Source organism: Polyodon spathula, chromosome 7 (assembly GCF_017654505.1).
Source record: "Polyodon spathula isolate WHYD16114869_AA chromosome 7, ASM1765450v1, whole genome shotgun sequence".
Lineage (NCBI taxonomy): Eukaryota > Metazoa > Chordata > Actinopteri > Acipenseriformes > Polyodontidae > Polyodon > Polyodon spathula.
In genome coordinates this window covers 25,269,570-25,293,121 of record NC_054540.1, presented here as the reverse complement: position 1 = coordinate 25,293,121, position 23,552 = coordinate 25,269,570, and the positions used below count along the sequence as shown (strand labels likewise).

The window sequence follows — 23,552 nt, the reverse complement described above, 5'->3', positions numbered from 1 at the left end:
TAGGTCAGGGCTCTGACTGGGCCACTCAAGGACATTTACCTTTTTGTTCCTTAACCACTCCAGTGTAGCTTTGGCTGTGTGCTTTGGGTCGTTGTCATGCTGAAAGGTGAACTCATTTTCCAGTGTCAGCTTTCTTGCAGAGGGCAGCAGGTTTTCTTCAAGGACTTCTGTGTCCTTTGCTCCATTCATTTCTCCTATCCTGACAAGTACCCCAGTTCCTGCCGATGAGAAATATCCCCATAACATGATGCTGCCACCACCATGCTTCACAGTGGGGATGGTGTTCTTTGGGTGATGCACTGTGTCCGATTTGTGCCAAACATAAAGCTTTGCTTTTAGACCAAAAAGTTCAATTTTAGTTTCGTCAGACCACAAAACTTTTTGCCACAGAATCTCTGGTGTTTTTTTTTGCATACTTCAAACGGGATTCAAGTTGGGCTTTCTTGAGTAATGGCTTCCTTCTTGCCACCCTACCATACAGGCCAGATTTGTGGAGAGCTTGGGATGTTGTCACATGCACACTTTGACCAGTCTTAGTCATAAAAGCCTGTAGCTCTTGGTAGACCCTTTTGATCAGTCTCCTTGTTCGGTCATCCAGTTTGGAGGGACGGCCTGATCTAGGCAGGGTCTTGGTGGTGCCATACACCTTCCACTTCTTAATAGTCATCTTGACTGTGCTCCAAGGGATATTCAAGGCCTTTGATATTTTTTTATACCCATCCCCTGATCTGTGCCTTTCAACAACTTGGAGAGTCTCGGAGTTCCTTTGAAAGCACCTTGGTGCTCATTGTTGAGTCTTTGCTTTGAAATGCACTACCCAGCAGAGGGAACCTACAAGAACTGCTGAATTTATCCTGAAATCATGTGAATCACTACAATTTAACACAGGTGGAGGACACTTAACTTGGTGTGTGATTTTGAAGGTGATTGGTTACACCTAATTTAATTTAGGATTGCTATTAGAATGGTGATGGACACTTATCCAACCAAGCTGTTTCAGTTTTTATTTTTAATTAATATTCTACAAATTTCTAGAATATTTTTTTCACTTGGAAGTTGTGGGGTAGGATGTGCATTTTCATTCCAGACTGTAAGGCAATAAAATGTGACATTTTGAAAGGGTGTATAGACTTTCTATAGGCACTGATACATACACACACACACACACACACACACACACACACATTTTATATATATATATATATATATATATATATATATATATATATATCATATATATTTATCCCCCTCATTAGTGTTAAATTTAAACGAGATTTACAAAATTGGATTTTACAATAAATTCACAAAAAAATACATATACAAAGTAAAAAAAAAAAAAAAAAAAAACAACAAAACAAAAAACACTTTGTTTCCAAACGGTTATGGAATAAAAAACTAAATTTAAAAAAGTGATCCCATTCAGATAACTGTAGCCCTGCTGGTCCATACATTTAAAATTGAAAACATAACAATTAGAAGGATACATTTACAGATGTTTCTCACTGGTAAGATGCAGCTGTATTTAATAATGCTCTTCAATCTTCGTCTTTTCATAGTTTAATTTTGAGCATCACACGTGACCACATTTAAAACCTGCTGTGTTGCCTGTTGCTTTGTCCATGTAAGTGCTGTAGTTAAAGATCACTCAGATGGCGGATTCACGGCTGGTAAACCCTATAAGCCCAAAACAAACACATTTCTTTATGTATTGCATGGTACAATTTTTTTCAATTATTTGATATTTATAAACAAACATTTTGTTCATGAAAACCCATTAAGAAATGAATGTTTTTTTTCCAGATTTAAGTCAATTTCTAAATGTAATTATAACATCTGAACTTGCACGAGGAAGACAACTCATGCTGTATATTAATTGAAAGACCATCAAGTCTGTTTCTCCTCTTTCTATAAAAATGCAGGCTAGTGCAGTGTTCTGTTATATGAATAGTTATTGACTGGCCCCGGCATTTGTCACCTTTTGGGTTTAGCAGGAAGCAGATTGGTCACCATATGAAGAAATATGAATACAAGGAAAATATTTTATTTATGCAATGCCAAGGACCCACTTGCCACTATTTAGTCCTCCTTACTAAATTCCAGGTTTCTGTATCAGTGGTTTTATTTAAATATCACCACTGCTGACATAATTAAATAAAACACTGCATTGAAATCTGCTGAGCTTCAGATCTATTTGAATATACCCAATCCTCCATGAAAGAACTGAGACAGCTGCTTTTATTTTAGCATTTAATATTTTTACCAGTTCATATGCATACATGTTAGTAAAACTGCAAAACACCAGTAAGAAAGTACTTTTCAGTTCTTTTGTTAAATTTGCCACCCCACAGTAGGCTTTTCGTTGTTAAATAACACCCCCCCCCCTTCATAAAAAGGCAGGGGGTAGTAAAAAACAAAACAAGACAAAAATAGAAAAGTAAACTTATTTGAGCAACTTACTCATTAGGTATCACAAAAGTGGCTTGAGTCTACAATTGGCACACTTCTCATTTATTCTTTAAACAGTGCACACAAATCTTTTTACACCAGTAACGTTCCTGGTGTAGAAAATAGTTAATGGCATTAACAATGACACACTGTGACTGAATCTGTTCAGAATTTTATGTCAACTTTTAATATACAAAATGCTTTGACAAAACACATGCTATAAACTGTTCCAAGAGATTTACTCACAATTTTCCATTCCACAATCTCTGCATTGTTAACCTTACATGCCAGTTTAATTTCTCTGTAATAAGTAACAAGGATGAGTAAATATCTTGCTTAAAGATTAGTGCATGTGTTCATACTGCAATTGTCATTCAGGTATTTCTGTCTGCAACAGGAATAATCCCCAAAGCAGTAGCCCAGGGAACCAATAAGTTGATACGTTTGTTGCTGTTTATTTAAAAAGATTACTACTGCCACCTTAACAAAAGACCTAGACAGTCAAGGATACAAGTTAAAGTGTCTTCAAACCACTGTGAAAAACTAGCAGCATAAAAAGTTACGCAGCACTTTATAGTGTCTTAACTTATGTGAACTTGAATGTGTGGTTATTTCTATATTTTTCACTGTAAAACTGTAAAAACTTCACTGTAAAAACAAAATCAATTTTAGACAAGAGTAAAAGAAATGTCAACGTCAGTGCATGACAGAATTACAAGTATCATTTTGGAACCCGTGTCACGAACACACTACTTTGAAAATAATAAAATGCACTTTTTTTTTTGTAAAAGGCACATTATTTTAAATACTTGATAATGTTAAGTAATGATATGCAGTTTTAGACCTTAACTTGATACAAATTTTACAAACAATGTATATAAATGTCTAATTATTTGCTATTAAGTGATATATTTACTAAACAGTTGTGCTAGGTTTTTCATAAGAACATACTTGGAGGTACAATGTAAAGCATTACAATACAAATGGATACTATGAGCTACTTGGGCTTAACTATAAAACACATGGGGGTTTTCTGGTTATTTAATTAATTTTGAATATACTGGGATTCATTTTAGGACCCTGCACAACACAGATTTTATCTGCAGCCATAATAGCCTGGCTTTAACAAGCGTCCTGGCTCTAGCCATGGGATTGAGTAGACATGTGATCTAAAATACTTCCAACAGCTACTCTCTCCAGTGTGTGACACTACTGAAGATTCAAAAGCGCTCATTTCCTTGCACTCAAATACAAGTGGCCCATGTTTAATGGCTGGATTCTATCATTCCTCATCTAGCAACGTTGGTACTAGCACCCACCTATTCCACCTGCCCCATAGAAATATTCACTCCCTCTTCTGCTTGATTTTGTTGTGTTTTTGGACTAAGAATACAGTAGGCTTTTTTTAAGTAGCTGGTGTGGTTGGTTTGATCATCTGGATCATGTTTTAAGTTTAAATTCCACTACCCCATTTTCTACCTGCAGGTAACCATAGAAACCAGGAAGATGGGAAACAGGCAGGGGCAGCTGTGTTCAACTGTCTTCCCAGCAAGTCACAAGAAGAGTTGAAAGCACCACCTTGTGGAATCCTCTATTCATTGCAGTTTTTTTTTTTTATGTTCACTAATATGTCATCAGAACATGTCATAAAAGCAGCGGTGTTCTCTCTCCAGCAGGCTCTTCCCTTCGAAACATCTCCTCCACTCTGCTTTTCAAGCGCATTCGCAGTGGAGGGACATGGTAACTGGGGTCCAGGATGTTGGTTTTCCGACGCTCCCTCTCTTGTTTCCACATCATGTAGGGGCTCGGAGGAAAGACTGGCCTGGTCCTCTCTCTATAGAGCTGCAGGACCATTCCGCTGACAGTCAGGACAGCCCACACAGTACACATAATGAAATCTGTAAGGCCGTCACAACAGATAGGACTCAACATGTAAGTGAAGTGAAGGCAAATTTAAATAAAACAAGGTACTGGACATGAAGGTTAGAGTCAGTGTATGTTTAATTAAGAAAAGGGATGGAAATGCGGTATTCTGGATGTCTCCAAAAAGAATCAGTCATTCATCATTACTACAGTATGGTTTATACAAAAAAGAAACTGGGTGAGAGTCTGCTTGTGTTATTTATTTATTTATTTTTTTGTTAAATCAGTCATTTCTGGTTACTCACCAATTCTTTGAAAAGGGACGTTTGTGAAGGCTTTGCTGAAGTTGTTGTTCAGAGCTCGCTTCAGGATGTCTAATGTTATGTAGGTAAGGCTGGTGTAAGTGTAACTACCCACAGCTAAAATCACTGTATATCCTCCAACAACTCCACATGCTGTTATGTTTCCCTGAGGAAGAGGTGGAAGCAAAACGTTTTAAAAAATATTAATTATGGTGATCATCATAATAAAATCACTATGGCATCTGCAAGGTTTTGATGCTTACCTCTCTAGGGAACCTGACACATATTAAAGGGACGACTACAGCAATGCCAGTGAAGGTCAACCAGAAAACCACATCACTGCGGAAGACTTCAAAATCTCCTGTAAAATAAACACAACACAAATGCAAAAAAAAAATTAAAAAATGAATGGGACAACCAATGTGAATTAGACATGTATTCTAAACAGTTCTTTTGCCCACACTGTTCAAGATGTTGTTACTATACAATAAGAGACACACAAACTTTTAAATATAAATAATGGTTATAAGGTGTGACCAAAGTATTTATAAACCATATACTGTAGTTACACACTGTATTAGAAACTGAAGATTTTTTTGTTTTGTTTTGTTTTCCAGTTACAGCTCTATTACACCAGATGTCTTCATACTCTAAAGAGTATCTGGGGAGGAACTCATTTGTATGTATGTAAAAAAATAGTGTTGACAGCATATGCCACCATATAATTACAGCATAACAAATAAGTGACATGTTTATATACAGTGCAAAATCTAAAACATTAACTGTACTCAATCTTAAAAAAAATAAACCCCAAACAAATAAATGACAGAGGCACTACTGGTTATAAACAGTACAATTTAAAGTTTTGAACACCACAACTACAGTATGAGCTAACTGCTCAACCAAATACACCATTTGATGCTGGAAACAATGCTTCATGAGGATCAGTCTATTAGAATTGTTTCCAGAAAATAATTTCACAACTAGAAAAATATTAGGTCTTATGAATATCCTCCATTCCCTATGTACTCATACTTTTGGGCTTCTACTGTGTGTTTGTTCGTGTGTGGTGCCATGTAATTTCCATTGGGTATGCCTACCTATTGGGGTGAAGAAGATGATGGAAGAAAAGAGGAACCCCAGTATAAGGCCAACTATCAAAATGGAAAGGAAAGGAGAGCCGAGTCTCCACCAGCAGAGCACCAACAGCACTCCACCCACCACCCCCATCAATGCAGTCAGGGAGAGCCTCACTGCGAAACAAACACAAATTGCAGGGTCAGTCGTACTGCAAAACACAGAGCAATGTTCAGGGACAGTCGCACTGCAAAACACAGGAGCAATGTTCAGGGACAGTCGCACTGCGAAACACAGAAGCAATGTTCAGGGACAGTCGCACTGCAAAACACAGAAGCAATGTTCAGGGACAGTCGCACTGCAAAACACAGAAGCAATGTTCATGGACTGAAGATGGTCCCAGGCATTCACGCAGAGTTGAACAAAGGGCTTTTGGGGATCACACTTTACCAACAGATCTCTGAAGAGAGCCAAATACTTTTTTTTTTTTTTAAATGTGTTGTAGGGTTAAAAGAACAATAATTGATCATCATGATATTATTGATAGTTTTTTGGCCTTTAATATTTATTGTACTGAAACACTAGTTATCGCCAATCATGTTATTGGCAATAAATGTGTTTCTGGCAGGTACAGAATCAGTGACACTGCTATCAAGATGTTTTCTTCTTCTCTCTTCCTATATACAACTAATCTGTCCATAAAGAGATGCTGTGGGGTTAAGTGCCACGCATTTTAACTGTGTATCTAAAATCTGTATTTATTTTTATGAAAATTAGAAAATTACTTTAATTCAGCCCCCCCCCAATATCATGAGACAGAACAGCAGAAAAAAAGAGTGTGAAAGAAAAACTAAGGAGAAAGTCGCAGTTCATGGGTTAAAACATGTTTTAAGAAAATTGTGAATATATTTAGCTGACAAACGATAATTTCATCGTGTTGCAGATCTCACACTGTTCAATCGACAGCTCTGATATTGGTCTGTCATTGAAAAGTTTTTTGCATTTTGTCATCCCAGAACACGTGTTACTGGCAACATCTCTTGGCATCCACATATATTATTAATTGATATTACCGTATTACTTCGATTTTAAAATTGATCAAAATGACTGCGGCCCTTAAATGAGGGCGGCGATTATACAAGGGCGGCCTTTATTAATAATACTATGCTTTACAAACGTTACAATATTTTATTACATGATTTAAGGCATTTTAGAAGCGGCGCGTGACAGGCTCCAATCTGCAGCACACTCTTGTGTGTTTTTGGGGCTTGAATGTAGTAAATTTACTGATAGCTACCAAGAGCCTATTAGGTGGGAGTTGGGAGGTCAGGGATTATTGTACCAGCGAATCAGGAATGTGTATTTGTTGTTAAGGGGTGGGACAATGCTAGTGTCGCAGTTCAGCCCAAGAATGTGACGTAGATGTTTTTCTGCACCAAAAATTACCTCAGAATATCAGCTTGATTTCTGTTCAAACTACAGTATATCCTACTCATTATTTTTTTCTCACTGTAACTTGCTTGTTTGTAATTTCTTTGCAAGAGAAACTGAAACTTAATCTTATCATAGATAGTAAGCACATTGTTTTTATTTGTAGGAGATTGAGTATGGGAATTACAATTTAACTGAAAACAAAAACAACAAAACCACCTATAACTTCAGAAGGACTGCTGTTCTGTACGCAGTTTATCTTGTATTTTCTTTCAGAACTGCATAAAATAAAATGTGCTTACTGTGTGTGTGAACATTAGTTTGTAATATACGTGCTAGATTGAGGCTCCCATCTCTTCAGGGGCATTGCATGTACATAGTCAGTGCTGCACATTTATTTGTTTACTGTTTGTGTGTTTTTAGTAGGCTTTTATTCGAGGGCGGCCTCTATTATAAAGCTGATATATGACTGTGGTGTTAATACGAGGGCGTCTTTAATTTGAGGGCAGCGCCAAATTGAAGTAATACGGTATTTTTAAATGTTTTACTTATTTATGAGAATCATGCGCAAGGAAATTAAATTTTACATTATAAATAGGATTTTAAATCAATTACCATAAAGCCCTCTGTTTCAAACAACTTACTCAAATTTTATACTGTAAAGCGCCAAGCTGCAGGGATCTGAGCACTTTTTTTTATATATTATTATTACTGAATAATCTAAAAATAGTGAAAACTTTCTAAACATTCTTTTTTTAATTAAATGGATCAAATGTTTCTACCAGTTCTCATCACAATTACTGTAGATGAGTGTTTCTCACTATAAAAATGTAACAATGTACATACACCAAATCCTCTTTGGGAATGCCTGTAAAACTTCTTGGAGTGCAACACATGCAAACCATGTGATTCATGCAGTTAATCTTTAATAAAAATAAAAAAAGCACTTACTGTCATAGCTTAGGCGGGTTGTTTCTGTGATAAGCATGAAGAACAGGAATGCAGTGAAGATAAAACCCATACAAAAGAGTTCTGCAAAGAAGGATAAGACAGTTCTGCAAATGCAAGAGGAAATTATTTCATCTATATCACGGATGCTGTACATTGGTATCAGAACATATCTTTTTTAAACGTGCACTATTAAATACGTAAGTATTTTAGAATAATGCAGAATAGTTTGTAGTTGTACAGTATCTTTTACATAGAATACATAACGCAACAGTATACAGTACGTACTGTTATACTATATTCCAGCCACACATTCTACAATACTATAGCCTGTGCTGTCCGTCGACGCATGGAACTAAAAACCGACAATCAAGTTTATAAAACAATTTTTTTTTCTTTATAACAACGAACAAATCATAAGCTAAACATGTTGGCTAAGATCCGTTGCTTGCTTCGTGTAAAGAGTCTTTGATCAAGGGGCACCAATGTATCACAGCAAGTGAGCACTGAAGAAGGCATCTGCTGAACCATTTAACAACAGCACAGCTTGGTTTTGTTTTTTGGAAGTTTTAAACCAAAATAACAGTTGTGCTGTCTTAAAAGTTGGCGATTCTCATGCATGAATGTATGTTTTTTAAAACGTGAATGTGTTTGATATTTTTAACCATTACATTGTGTTTTGTTTTTTTTATTAACCCAATATACACACCCTTGTTCACATGTTTTATACACTTACCAGATTTGAAGAACCTGTGCCCAAAGAAGCAAATGAAAAGGCCAGCCATTCCAGCTATGGTAAAGAAAACCTTTGTAGAAATCTTTCCTAAACACACAAAATATACTTTTTATTAGAAACACTGCTGTCCTGAGTGCAGGAATGCATGACCACAGCTGGAGCCCCCAGAGGGGGCTGGAAAGAAGGATTTAAGGGTTCATGTTTTTTTTTTTTTTTTTTTTTTTACCTAGAGTGTAGCAGTTATCCAGCGTGGAGGTAAAGCTGCAGGCATAGGTGTGAACAGGCACATAAGAGGCAGAGGTATTAAACAGAGGATCCCTCACTATGATGGAATAGATCACACCCTGACCAGGAAGAGAGCTGAAGGACACCATGGGCTGGTCATCTGAACTCAAGGTCATCAGCTAGAAACAGAGAAAGAGATTGTATGACAAGATTTTATCACACCAGGATTTTTTTAAGTATAAAATAACAAAAACTAGGAGAACTGTGTGGATTATTTATTTATTGCTAACACTTTCGAAATACTAAAAGAAACTTAATTTAAATGCCAAATGTTCTGACTAGAAGTCTTTCTCAGTCTTCCAGATAAGTATTTCCAAATTCAACACTATTGATTATTTTAGTTATGAATTATTGCTAATACTACTTTAAATGCCCAAAAAACATCAATAATTACAGCTGATGTTTATTTTACTGTTTAATCACCTTTTAAAAACCGCAAGAATGATGGTGGTGCATTAATTAATATTTCATTCTAGGAATATATTCTTCTCCTGCCAAGGGAATTCTTCACTTTAGTTAACCCTTGTGACCTACAATGGATGGATTTCAAATTTGGCTTAAAGAGCTGCAAGACAAGGCCGTCCTCATTTAGTTGTGTGTCAGACTTACTTTTTTCCCATTGGCTGCCACCTCGTGTATGTCTGCCATTTTCTGAATGTGTCCTATGAAGATCTGTTCAGAGAGGTTGTTCTCAGGAAGGAAGTATTGATAGATATCATACTTGAGTCGCCTTCTGGACGACTGCCCACTGCTGACGGCGCAGGATGGGGCAGGCTGTCCCCTGGGAAGAAGAGAATGTATTTACTGGCAGGCAGCTGACTTAGTTTTTATTTTGATGGAAATAAATGTTTAGTTTAAATTTACAACCACCAAAAAGATTGCATAAAAAATGGCCTTAATTGAGAGCTTCAAACTGAAAGATCATAATATTGAGCTGGTATTTATATGGAGTTGGTCACTAGGAGGGGTTATACAGTATATCTACAGTATCTGTGTTTGTTGTAGCATATAGCTGGAATGGAAATGCTGTTTGAAAGCCAAATCAAGTATGGCAGTAATGTATTGACCCTGCACATAAAGCTTAAAAAAAGTAAAACGTTTTTTACTGATCTAAACACACACTTATCGGAACACTGTAGCTCTTCAACTCTACAGTGTGTCCCCAGTGTGTGATTACAGAGGGAGGAGCAGGTTTTTAATTACCAGTATTAAAATATTAAAACCAGACAACTATGTATTTTAGAAACATTGATCTAAAAAAGCAATGGGGAAAAAGGGGTTAAAGGCAGTGTCTGTAGATGCAAAGGGTAATACATGTCCGTGCTTGTAAAACTGCTTCATGACTCTCAGCCTCATCTGTGTCAGCAGGTCTGTTTAAAGATCAGCTCATTACACATGCACAATTACAATGTTCACTTTGTCTTTTGCTGTTGTAGTGTCAGCCATTAACCCTTGGGCAAGTCACCTGATCTGTTACCATGCTGTTGAAAAACACAAGAATAAATAAAATCAAATAAAAATTCTACCACAGAATGTTATTTTATACATTATTCATTTAAAAATAAAAAAGGTAAAATCTGAATATCGTTTTTTTCAATTTGAAAACCATTTATGAGCGATTCAAGCCACATTCATATTGCTAACCACTGAAGGAGTGTTGTATTTCTTGAGGAGACAGCTGATACAATACAGGCTAACATAACTGCATTCTTACTACAAAAGTACCTTACTACACTTTAGAATAAGATAAGAGTTTTTCTTAAGGACAAATGTTTTGTCTAGTGCCTTCATTTGGGTATTTCACCTTGCCCATGTGTAATTGCTTGCAAATGTATCTTGTACTGGGGGCAGCATTGAATTGACACCTTGACAACAAACAGATCAAAGTACACTTCCTGAAAAGAAAAAAAGATTAGGTATTTATGAAAGGTATCCTTTTTCGTACCTCGCATATCCTATATTTGCTGGTGCAAACCGAATGACTGTTTCAAACAGATTATAGTGCAGATAAATATTGGGCTCTATATCAAGGTTATACTCCAGGTTACAGCTTCCAGGAACTGGATCTACAGAAAGTGAAACAAAAGGCTTGTTTACCTAATGAAAGAAAAAGCTTGTTTAGCTAATGAAAGAAGATTCATAAGCACTCTACATTAAACATTAAAGGATAACCGGTAAATATTTTATAATGAAATGTGAAGAACCCAACATATGAATTTGTGCAAACACCAAGCAAGGAACTCCTATGCATGTAAAAAGCTACCATGACCTACCGAAGAGACTTGTTAAACAGGACCACTGAGAAATGCCTTATTAAAATTACATAAAATATTATAAGACTGATCACTAGTAGCATATAACAATACGTTAAAAAGGCTTCCATCAATTGTAATGACATAACTCGGAAACCCAGCAGTTTTGCTTCTAGTTGAATCCTTGAATGAACAACATGCTTTTATGAAATATAAAACATGAAACTTATCTCCCATAAACACAGATGCTCTTGGATTGCGCACCTCTCGCTTTGTAGGGCAGAATGACTGCCATGCCTGAAACAGGTTTGCCTTCAGGAGACTCCATGTACCACTGCAATGAGCTCTGCTGAAGACGAAGAGTGGAAACCAGTCCTGCATCGTGGGCTGTCAGGGATGTGTTGGGAGTAGGGGCCTGTGAGCAGTTTAAAAATGTACTGGATTACACACCTCAAGTCTAGTTTGTGTAAACTATAATCAGCAATTATATAAACAAGGACAAATTATGTGTTCTCTTCAAAACCAGAATGAGTTGAATGCCTTTCTTCCCCCCATCATCCCCCACAATCTCAACTCGATCTGTGGCCATTGTCGAGCTGTTAACGTCTTCCCATTAGCAAGTCTATATGCTCCTAGATGTTTACAGCAAAGATCACATGGCAGTGCTCTCCCTTATATCGAGTCATATCACCCCAAATCACAGAAATGTACCATAACACAATCGTTACATCTAAAAATGGCAAAATACATTATGCTGTTTGTTTAGGTTGAAAACACAACCACATACGTTGTACTCTAGAATGTTTATTTCTTTGTTTTGAACCCCAGAGTCTCGATGTTTATCACCACGCTTCGTTTGCATACGGACACTTGTTATATCACATCCTCCAAATTCTTTCATTCTCTCCCAAACACAGGTGATGAGACAATGCGATAGATTTACAATTGCTTTCAAATCGATTTCAGAAAAGGATGAAAACAAAACTCAAGATGACTGCAGTTGTAATAATAAACAGAACTGCACATTTTTATAGCCAAGGTGTATTACTTATTAAAGGAAAACCGATTCAATACACCTTTGAATGGACCAAACTATTACTTGGTTTTATAATTAAACACCAGATTTTGTGACTTTTTTTCCCCCAATTACCTTATCTGTTGACTGTTCAAGAAATCTCATGTTTTCACTTCGGGGTGCCTGTAGCAAATCTTTTTTGTTGTATTCCCAAAAGTAGAGGGAAAACAGAATTTACAAAACTTCTGAAGAATAGTTTCTTTGTCCTCTGTTAACTAACTCCTCTGTTATCTATTTATATAAAACCTCCTGATTCAATTATGTCAACCTTTAGAACATCAGAAATCCAAATACACACAGAAGGTCTTCTGCTGTTTTTCATATTTGTTCCATCAAGAATTTATACTGCATTTATTGTGGGTTTTAGTATCTTTAGTGAATGGTGCTGAAAACCAAAGTCCTCTGTTTCTCCGGTGAAACTATAGCACTGGAAACTTCATTATGAGCATATCAAAACTGTACCACCAATGTTACTCAACACTGCCCTGGGGGGACCACCATCTTATAGAGAAAGAGAGAGCAGGTCAGCCTAAAGACCCATCCAGTCCTGTGCCAAATTTGATGACCACATTAAGCTGTTCTGAAAAAAAGATTCCCTATATCAATGAGGCTTTCAATACTACCTGACCTTCGGTGGATTTGAACCTGCTGTCTAAAAAGAGATATCTTTCCCACCCAAGCATCTTTTGATTGAGAGGGGATAGAGAGGACATATGGAAAACAAATTATTGTACAATTATTTTGTAATATAAAGCAATATCATAGTCTGCGAGTGTTTTAGAGTTGAGCCCTCTAAACCGAAGCCTAACATTTACTGTACCACAACCTTCTCCCAGTTTAATCTCCTATTTCTATCCTGGGAACTCTCCAAAATCAATAATGAGCAATACATGTGTGGCACTTCTAAAAGATAAAATACACAACTTATTGTGGGGAAATTCATCATAAGTTTTTCAGTCGTGGCTTAAAAAAAGCGATTCAGTGAAATGTTCCTTATTAGGTATTAAAAGAGTTTTAACTACCACACAGGGAATTACTGAACTGCTTGTTTGCAATGCTTGGTATGGCAAACAGGTCTGTAACCCCTGTTTGGCATACCAAATGATACAGCCTAATTGGAACCTTAAGGAATACAGCGACATACTAAATAAATTACCAGAACTGCATAATGTAATTGAATAAATACAAAACATACAGTTTGAATGTGACTGTTAGCTTTGTTACTGTATTAATACAGTATCCATTTCTTGCCAGTTCTAAAAACAGCAAAAAAAGTCTTATGTTATCTTGCAGTGTTGGTCTTTACCTGATCATAGGAGACGGTTACATTGCGGTACTGACTGTGAAACTGGAAGATGATGTGGGTGATGTCTCCTGGGATTCTGGTTAACACAGGAAAATTCCGTGTCACGGACAAGTTCTGAAACCGACCCAGTGAAAACTTAACCAGGCCTGGAAAGAAAGAAAGAATGAAAGAAAGAAAGAAAGAGAGAAAGAAAAAGAAAGGAGAGAGAGAGTGTTCAAGCAAAAATCAAACATGACCTACTTACAGCACTTTTGACAGTTGTTAGCTGAGTAGCAGGAAGGTTGAATGCTTTCTTTTTCAATCCTTGGTTTTAAAGGACTCATCAGTCATCAAACATGACTATAGCAGTTGTAGTGCTTCAGTAAAATGTGTACTGAATACCTAGTATACAAGACAGTGTAAGAGAAGTGCTATAGTAGAATATGTTTGAGACATACAAAATATAGGCTAACACTAATAATTTTAATTTCGAAAACTCAGCACCGTCCGCCACTCCCCCCTCCAGCTTGTGTTATCCAGAGGCAAACCTTTAATTTCTTCACTTGCCATTTCGACAGCAAAGCATTGTATAGTGTAAGCTGTATTGAAAGAAATGTCTTGAACCCCTCTGCTGTTTGGGATTTTTTTTGTTAAATGCCCAGACAACCAAAAAAAAAAAAAAAAAAAAAAAAAAAAAAAAAGGTGATTGCAAACTGTGCAAGCAACTGTTAATGTATCATGGAGGCACAACCAATCTCCAGGGTCACTTGACAAGCAGAAGTTCCTATTATTATTGTTATTATTTTTAGCTGCAGTAGCTAATGTGGCTGTGACTGCTAACCGGCTTGGAACAGTGACGGTTAAATCTTTGCTTTGCTAAGTCTGCTGCAGTTGGTGCTGCTGCAATGCAAGCTTACTGTATACAGTAAATCGCAAGCAGCATCGATTACATGTACATAAACAACGTATTTTTATTTAAATTAAAAATATGATTACTGTTCTATAGAATGTATTCCTAAACTACATATAAATGTTTTATTCCATGTATATGGCTTATCTGTAAAATAGGATTTTCAAATATAAAAACAAATAGATATGGTGACGTCACCAGTAAATTATGCAAATTAGTACCTTTGTCCAAAAAAAAAATCACAATATATCATATTCTGAACATCCTGTTACTCATCTGAGCTTGTACACTGCTAATGCACATCCTGTCTAAACCTGTCCTCTACAGGAAAACTGTTGTATGTGTGATATAATTTAGATTTGTTTTATCATACAACATCTTTAAAAAAATGGGTTCAATATAGTACCAAAATATAAATAAAATAAACTAGGGCTGTCAATTAATTGCAGTTAACTTCTGCGTTAAACGTGGTCATTTTTTTTTTTTTTTGCCTCACGTTAATCTCACTCCTGTTTTGTCCCTCTTAACCTTTCACACACAAATGCCACTGCTGAGCCATCTCAGAGATTTTTCAATTTTTTATTTATTTATTTAAATGATCATTCAGACAGTATGAAATTGCACAATCTATGCCGGTATAATACTGTCATAACCCTTTCACACACTCAAAGGGATCATGCAAGCAAAACTTACAAACCTGTCAGTCAACAGATTGTTTTCATGGCAACAGAAACCAAACAAAATGGCACCGTCATTTGTCGAAGAAATAAATTTGATTGCACTTTGTTTGCTTTTAATTTTCTGTGATATTATACAATGTAATAACCTGTTAAGTGTCAAATTGCGAGAGCTCCAGGCATGCAATGCAGGTTACATATTTTATTGCAAAGAAGGTAATACACTATATTTAAGAACATAAGAACATAAGAAAGTTTACAAACGAGAGGAGGCCATTCGGCCCATCTTGCTTGTTTGGTTGTTAGTAGCTTTTTGATCCCAAAATCTCATCAAGCAGCTTCTTGAAGGATCCCAGGGTGTCAGCTTCAACAACATTACTGGGGAGTTGATTCCAGACCCTCACAATTCTCTGTGTAAAAAAGTGCCTCCTATTTTCGGTTCTGAATGCCCCTTTGTCTAAACTCCATTTGTGACCCCTGGTCCTTGTTTCTTTTTTCAGGCTGAAAAAGTCCCTTGGGTCGACACTGTCAATACCTTTTAGAATTTTGAATGCTTGAGTTAGGTCGCCACGTAGTCTTCTTTGTTCAAGACTGAACAGATTCAATTATTTTAGCTTGTCTGCATATGACATGCCTTTTAAGCCCGGAATAATTCTGGTCGCTCTTCTTTGCACTCTTTCTAGAGCAGCAATATCTTTTTTATAGCGAGGTGACCAGAACTGAACACAATATTCAAGATGAGGTCTTACTAGTGCATTGTACAGTTTTAACATTACTTCCCTTGATTTAAATTCAACACTTTTCACAATGTATCCGAGCATCTTGTTAGCCTTTTTTATAGCTTCCCCACATTGTCTAGATGAAGACATTTCTGAGTCAACAAAAACTCCTAGGTCTTTTTCATAGATTCCTTCTCCAATTTCAATATCTCCCATATGATATTTATAATGTACATTTTTATTTCCTGCGTGCAGTACCTTACACTTTTCTCTATTAAATGTCATTTGCCATGTGTCTGCCCAGTTCTGAATCTTGTCTAGATCATTTTGAATGACCTTTGCTGCTGCAACAGTGTTTGCCACTCCTCCTACTTTTGTGTCGTCTGCAAATTTAACAAGTTTGCTTACTATACCAGAATCTAAATCATTAATGTAGATTAGGAATAGCAGAGGACCTAATACTGATCCCTGTGGTACACCGCTGGTTACCACACTCCATTCTGAGGTTTTTCCTCTAATCAGTACTTTCTGTTTTCTACATGTTAACCACTCCCTAATCCATGTACATGTGTTTCCTTGAATCCCAACTGCGTTCAGTTTGAGAATTAATCTTTTGTGCGGGACTTTGTCAAAAGCTTTCTGGAAATCTAAATAAACCATGTCATATGCTTTGCAATTATCCATTATCGATGTTGCATCCTCAAAAAAATCAAGCAAGTTAGTTAGGCACGATCTCCCTTTCCTAAAACCATGTTGACTGTCTCCCAGGACCCTGTTACCATATAGGTAATTTTCCATTTTGGATCTTATTATAGTTTCCATAAGTTTGCATATAATAGAAGTCAGGCTTACTGGTCTGTAGTTACCTGGTTCAGTTTTGTTTCCCTTTTTGTGGATCGGTATTACGTTTGCAATTTTCCAGTCTGTCGGTACCACCCCTGTGTCAAGAGACTGCTGCATGATCTTGGTTAGCGGTTTGTAAATTACTTCTTTCATTTCTTTGAGTACTACTGGGAGGATCTCATCCGGCCCAGGGGATTTGTTTATTTTAAGAGCTCCTAGTCCCTTTAACACTTCTGCCTCAGTTATGCTAAAGTTATTTAAAACTGGACAGGAACTGGATGACATGTGGGGCATGTTGTCAGTATCTTCCTTTGTAAAAACTTGTGAAAAGTAATCATTTAATATATTTGCTATTTTTTTTTCTTCATCTACGATTTTGCCATTTGTATCTCTTAAACATTTAATCTCCTCTTTGAATGTTCTCTTGCTGTTGTAATATTGGAAAAACATTTTGGAATTGGTTTTAGCTCCCTTAGCAATGTTCATTTCTATTTCTCTCTTGGCCTTTCTAACTTCCTTTTTGACTTGCGTTTGCAGTTCTGTGTACTCTTTCTGCATACTTTCTTTTTGGTCCTTTTTTAATGCTCTGTAAAGTGCCTTTTTTCGCTGAATATTTTTTTTAATTGATCTATTAAACCATTTTGGCAATTTAGTTTTACATTTAGATTTGTCTACTTTAGGGATATAATTGTTTTGTGCCTCTAGTACTACATTTTTGAAGAACAACCATCCTTCTTCTGTGGGTGTTTTCTCTATTTTACTCCAATATACTTCTGTTAGTCTCTGTTTCATAACTTCATAGTTTGCTTTTCTAAAATTGTAAACCTTAGCTTTAGTCATTTCTTTTGGGGATTTAAAAAACACTTCAAATGAGACCATGTTGTGGTCTGAGTTTGCCAGTGGTTCTCTGACCTCTGTTTTAGTTATTCTATCTTCATTATTTGAAAAGACTAAATCAAGGCATGCCTCCCCTCTAGTGGGTGCCTTCACAAATTGTGTTAGGAAGCAGTCATTTGTCATTTCCACCATTTCTATTTCATCCTTCGCGCTACCCACCGGGTTTTCCCATTTTATTTGGGGGAAGTTGAAATCCCCCATTAGTATGGCTTCTCCTTTGCTACACACATTTCTAATGTCATTGTATAACAGATTATTGTGCTCACCGTCTGAATCTGGCGGTCTATAGCATGCTCCTATTATTATGCCTTTTGAATTTTTGTCCGTTATTCTGACCCATATTGATTCGGTTTTATTTTCTTTGTCCAGGTTTAACACCTGGGCTTCAAGACTGTTTCTTATGTATAGCGCTACCCCTCCTCCTCTTCTGTCCTGCCTGTATTTCCTATACAGTGTATACCCACAAATATTAAATTCGTCCCCATCACTCTCAGACAACCACATTTCTGTAACACCTATCACATCATAGTTACCTGTTAGTGCAGTAGCTTCAAGTTGGTCTCATTTAAAATGGTATTTCTCATTTAAAAGAGGTTAGTCCAGCTCTTCAGGCAAAAGCAGTGTGACAATATGGTGAATGCTGGTATTTGCTATATATAAAGGATGCTTGTGTGAATATTCAACTTCAAATCCCAGCTCATCCATTGATTCCCTGTGTGACCCTAATCAAGTCACTTAACCTTCTTGTGCTCAGGTGAGACGTTCTTGTAAGTGACTCTGCAGCTGATGCATAGTTCACACACCCTCGTCTCTGTAAGTTGCCTTGGAAAAAGGTGTCTGATAAATAAACATATAATATAATAACAATAATAATGGAATGCCAACGTGGTGATGTATTTTGAAACCAAATACTCCCAATGTCCTGTAAAAATAATTTTATCTGATCCTATGATTATCCAGGATCAAAAGAAATAGACGGGGCTTTAGATTGCACATAGTTACTGGTACACCTAGCTTACTGATCCCGGAATCTCATCAAGCAGCTTATTGAAGGATCCCAGGGTGTCAGCTTCAACAACATTACTGGGGAGTTGGTTCCAGACCCTCACAATTCTCTGTGTAAAAAAGTGCCTCCTATTTTCTGTTCTGAATGTCCCTTTGACTAATCTCCATTTGTGTCCTTGTTTCTTTTTTCAGGGTGAAAAAGTCCCTTGGGTCAACATTGTCAATACCTTTAAGAATTTTGAATGCTTGACTCTAGGGATTTTAATCGATTAAAGATTAATCGATTAATCACACCTGTGGCTTTTGATTGAGTAAAAAAATATTGATTGATTACTCTAGTCTACCTATGTAAAGCGTAAAGAAGAGCTTTTAAAAATGGTGGAGGGTACATCGAAAGGCAAGTATACTATAGGAAAATATACCAAACATTTCACTATAGAAGCCAAGGAAGGACAAAAGACCAATGTGCAAGATTTGCTCTTCGGTGCATTCCTTTCATGGCAATACTATAAGTTTTTCGTATCATCTGAGTCACAAGTCAGTTTATTTTATACAGCGTATACGTTTAATATTAATCCAACTTAATTCAATTAAAATAAAAACTCAAAGGCTCTATTGTTTTTTATTTTGCTTCTTTTTTTTTTAGACATGGTATTTGGCTGAAAGAAGTGGATGCAGGCAGTACCGTGCAAACAAAAATGGCACAGTACATAACTGAAAGAGATTCTGTGCTTCCTGACTGGAAGAAGAAATAACTGATTACGATTGCAAAGTGGATTGCAATTAACTCTCATCCTCTGTCTATTACGGAAGATGCTGGTTTTGCAAATGCCATGCAAACTGCAAACGGTTGCTCAACGTACAGTCCACCATGTTACCTAACCATCTCTGATCAGATTTATTGTTTATATGAAACACAGAGGACATTAATCCAGGACCAGCTGCAGAATGTAAGAGGGATCAGCATTACTACCGGTTTCTGGACAAGCCTTCAGAACCAGAGCTACCTTAGATTAATGGCTCATTATATTGAAGGCTGGCAGGTTGAATAAAAAACTATTGATGTAACTGAACTAACAAAGCGACAAACAGCAGAAGTATATGGTAGCCGTATTACTGAAGTGATTCAGAAATGGGGAATCGAGTCTCAGGTTGTTGGAATTTTGACTGCCCATGGAAGAAATATTGTTAAGGGCATTGTGGAGCACACGATCTACAATAATGTGAACTGTCTTGCACATATTATACAGAGAGCAGTCACTGCAGGTTTTAAAGCTGCATCTATGCATGATCTGATATCAAAATGCAGGAAGATAGTTGGGCACTTTAAGCATTCATCAGCTGAAGCAACCAAACTGGCTTTTGCCTGCCAGGATAAGGAAATTAAACACCTGAACCTTGTAGAAGATGTAGCAACACTTGGTTTTCGTCGTTAGCAATGTCAGAAAGGCTTGTAATGCAAAAGGAGTCAATTATTTCTGTGCTTAGCAACAATGACAAGTTTGGAATAACACTGAGCCAGACCGAGTTTTCATGCCTAGAAAACTTGATTAAACTATTTAAACAAGTGAAGGAGGTCAGCAATTTCTTAGGCGGTGAGAGCTATGTAATGGTGAGCTTGACATGTACACAGCAATACAGCCTGAACTGCTGGAAACAGATCCACTAAGCTGCCTTCCCCAGACTGGCTGCTTTTGGGAAGAGGCACCTTTCTATTACAGCCAACTCAGTACCTTGTGAAAGACTGTTCCACTCAACAGGATGCATAGTTGAGGTGAGACGAAGTTCACTTCTGCCAGATAACATTGAAAAACTTGTATGTTTGTAAAATTGGCTAGTTTAGAGAAAGCTATGCAGTTTTTTTTCAATTAAAATTTGTTCTCTCCTTAAAGTTCCCCCCTTTTTCAGCCATTTTGTAATCACAATTTACTAAACTTGCCTACCACCAAGACACTCATCCAAAAACGCTTTCCAGCAATAAGGCAATCGCAGGATTTTTGATGCAACACCAAAGGGACCCTTCAGATTCCCTGTAACTAACTGTCAAATCTCAATAAAGTGAATAGAGTTGCCTGTTAGTCATGATTAGTGCATTAAAAATAGCACTAATAGGAAGTGTTACTTGTAATTGTCTTTCACTACAATTTAATGCAATTTCACTGTAATTGCATATTATACCAAATTAGTAAGATTAATCAATTAATCAATCATCCAGATGGTGTGATTAATCGATCAAAAGAAAATGCCGCAATTAAAATCCCTACTTGAATCAGGTCACTGCGTAGTTTTCTTTGATCAAGACTGAATAGATTCAATTCTTTTAGCCTGTCTGCATACAACATGCCTTTTAAACCTGGAATAATTTTGGTCACTCTTCTTTGCACTCTTTCTATAGCAGCAATATCCTTTTTGTAGTGAGGTGACCAGAACTGAACACAATATTCTAGATGATGTCTTACTAATGCATTGTACAGTTTTAACATCACTTCCCTTGATTTAAATTCAACACTTTTCACAATATATCCAAGCATCTTGTAGGTCTTTTTTTTTTTAAATATAGCTTCCCCACATTGTCTAGATGAAGACATCATAAACTCTGAGGTCTTTTTCATAGATTCCTTCTTCAATTTCAGTATCTCCCATATGATATGTATAATGCACATTTTTATTGCCTGTGTGCAGTACCTTACACACGTCTTGGTAGTTATGTGTTATGAATGCAGTTAGATTTCAGATACATTGTTTTATACATATTAAGTGGACACAAAAGTTTTTCAAATGTAATATTTTAGAGTGACATTTTAATCATAACAATCCCCAGAGTAATCATCATTGTGTTTGGGGAATGATGTATTCCCCAACCACTTCAGTCCAGGCCCTTGGCATTACATTCATCATTTAAAGTGGCCCAATATGGAAAATAACTGGGGATCACTGCCCTAAAACCACCCCTTTGGCTACGCCACTGCTTGTATCTACTGTCAAAGTGAGTTCCAGTATCACAGAAATGCATCTAGCCTGCTATACCACCTGTATGCTAAACATGCACGTTTGAAAATACACTATAGTAGTTTTTTTCTGCTACAGGCAACAACAGAACAGAAAAGGAAACCCATCAGTTTCGATAGAGTACTCTTAGAAATGCAGGATAACTGCAAACCCCTGAATCAAGCGAAGTACGATACTGTAAGTATAACGAGAGCTGTTGGATAGTTCCGACTCGTTAGGCTACGGTAGCCTTGTTTAATTGCAATAATCACATTTATTTTAAACAGTATTTACAATTATGGAGGATATAACCATTACTCAGGGAATGTTTTGATTTATTTAGGAAATTCCAAGTTATTAATAAAAGATCATTAAAAATGAAAACATCAGTTTATAAGTAAAGGACACAGATAATTGTAAATGCAGTAAGGTGAGTAATAAACTGACTCCATTGTGATTTAGCAGTTGGTTCAAACAATTTAACAACAATGCTGGATTGTAAATAAATATAAAACTACAAATTGAATCCAGAAATACGAAAACAGGATTTTTATGCTGGGATGTTTTAGGACAATAATAACAATAATAATAATAATAATAATAATAATAATAATAATAATAATAATAATAATAATAAGCAGCATTAGTAACAAAACAAACTTAAATGAAATGGATGCAGCAATTGTATCAATTATATATGCGAATAAAACAAAGATTAATTTATCGCGATAAAAAAATGTGATCGCCTGACAGCACTAAAATAAACACAATTTAGTAAAAAAAGTCTAAGCAGTATGTTATTAAATGCTTCAATTGATCTGTTATCAAAAATTTTAAACAACAATCTGACAAACTGGGGTTTTGTGAATTTTGCACAAACGTGTTGCTACAGCTAGCATCCAAGTCATGTTTATAAAAAAAAAAAAAAAAAATCTCAACTATACTTTTAGCTTTTGGTACTGCATATTTAAAATGCATTCAGGATTCACGTTTGATTTTTAAATTTTAAAAACAAAGGAAACTTCGAGTTACGGTAAACTTTTTATCTTGTGCGCGTCTAAAATACTGTTGATTAAATCTACATGTGTTTATATTTTTCCTCCCCGAGTAAAAAACATGTTAAAATTCAATATTAATTAATAAATTAACAAAGCTTGAGACCACTTGAAAAAGAAAATCTACTGCCAGCAACCTTTTTGGGATTTCCTACTATCAGTGCAAATTCTTCTGTCAGTAAAAACGCTACTCTAGACCAGCTGGTGATAATTGTCGCATTTAATCGGTTTACAGTTCTTACCTGGAACGCTCTGTGCCATTACACCATCCCAGGAGACAACAATAGACATTAGGACAAAGTTGTTTAACAGATTAATAATTTTCCCAAGACCCGGTTGCTTTTCCTTCACTGGCATAATTGCATTGGTAAAATAATAATATATTATATATATATATATATATATATATATATATATATATATATATATATATATTATATATATATATATATAGGAATTTGGTCGGTAGACCTCAGATCACTTGCGAATTACAGGCAACGTCTCCAATACTTACAGCCTAGACACTAGTACTGCAAGCTACATACTGATAAATGAACACTGTGGTACTTGTGTGCTGTTGTGCAATCTCTCTCTCTGCAAACTGCCATGCCACTTCCGCCCTTTGACCCAATTTTGTTAAAGTTTCGTTAAGTGAGTATTTTGTTGCCACATTTTTTGTTACATTGGCGAATAATGTGTTGTTTTTATTGTGTTACTTTGTGGAATACATTGTTTTGATACATTATTGTAACCAAGTGC

General features: G+C 36.3%; 1 protein-coding gene across 2 annotated transcripts; it reads right to left on the bottom strand.

The window, feature by feature from the left end:
• Nucleotides 1–1,447: 1,447 nt before the first annotated feature.
• LOC121318415 (transmembrane 7 superfamily member 3-like) lies at nucleotides 1,448–23,309 on the bottom strand. 2 transcript variants are annotated; one of them, XM_041255053.1, is made up of 12 exons: nucleotides 23,036–23,309; nucleotides 13,721–13,866; nucleotides 11,604–11,754; nucleotides 11,033–11,153; nucleotides 9,697–9,868; nucleotides 9,029–9,206; nucleotides 8,803–8,889; nucleotides 8,070–8,150; nucleotides 5,711–5,863; nucleotides 4,874–4,971; nucleotides 4,614–4,776; nucleotides 1,448–1,674 (listed from the first exon to the last, which is right to left on the bottom strand). In XM_041255053.1, the coding sequence occupies exons 1-12, from the start codon at nucleotides 23,148–23,150 to the stop codon at nucleotides 1,646–1,648; spliced, it is 1,494 nt and encodes a 497-aa protein (XP_041110987.1). In that variant the 5' UTR covers nucleotides 23,151–23,309; the 3' UTR covers nucleotides 1,448–1,645. The 2 variants fall into 2 exon arrangements, with proteins under 2 accessions (XP_041110987.1, XP_041110986.1); XM_041255052.1 differs by having other exon boundaries at nucleotides 1,448–4,343; nucleotides 23,036–23,308.
• Nucleotides 23,310–23,552: the final 243 nt, after the last annotated feature.

Coding starts and splice junctions, on each gene's coding strand:
- LOC121318415 (XM_041255052.1), bottom strand. CDS start 23,150: ATGCCAGTGAAGGAAAAGCAACCGGGTCTTGGGAAAATTATTAATCTG. Junction 9,869..11,032: donor GCAAATATAGGATATGCGAG/GTACGAAAAAGG, acceptor TCTTCTTCCCAG/GGGACAGCCTGCCCCATCCT. Junction 4,972..5,710: donor CATCTTCTTCACCCCAATAG/GTAGGCATACCC, acceptor TTTATTTTACAG/GAGATTTTGAAGTCTTCCGC.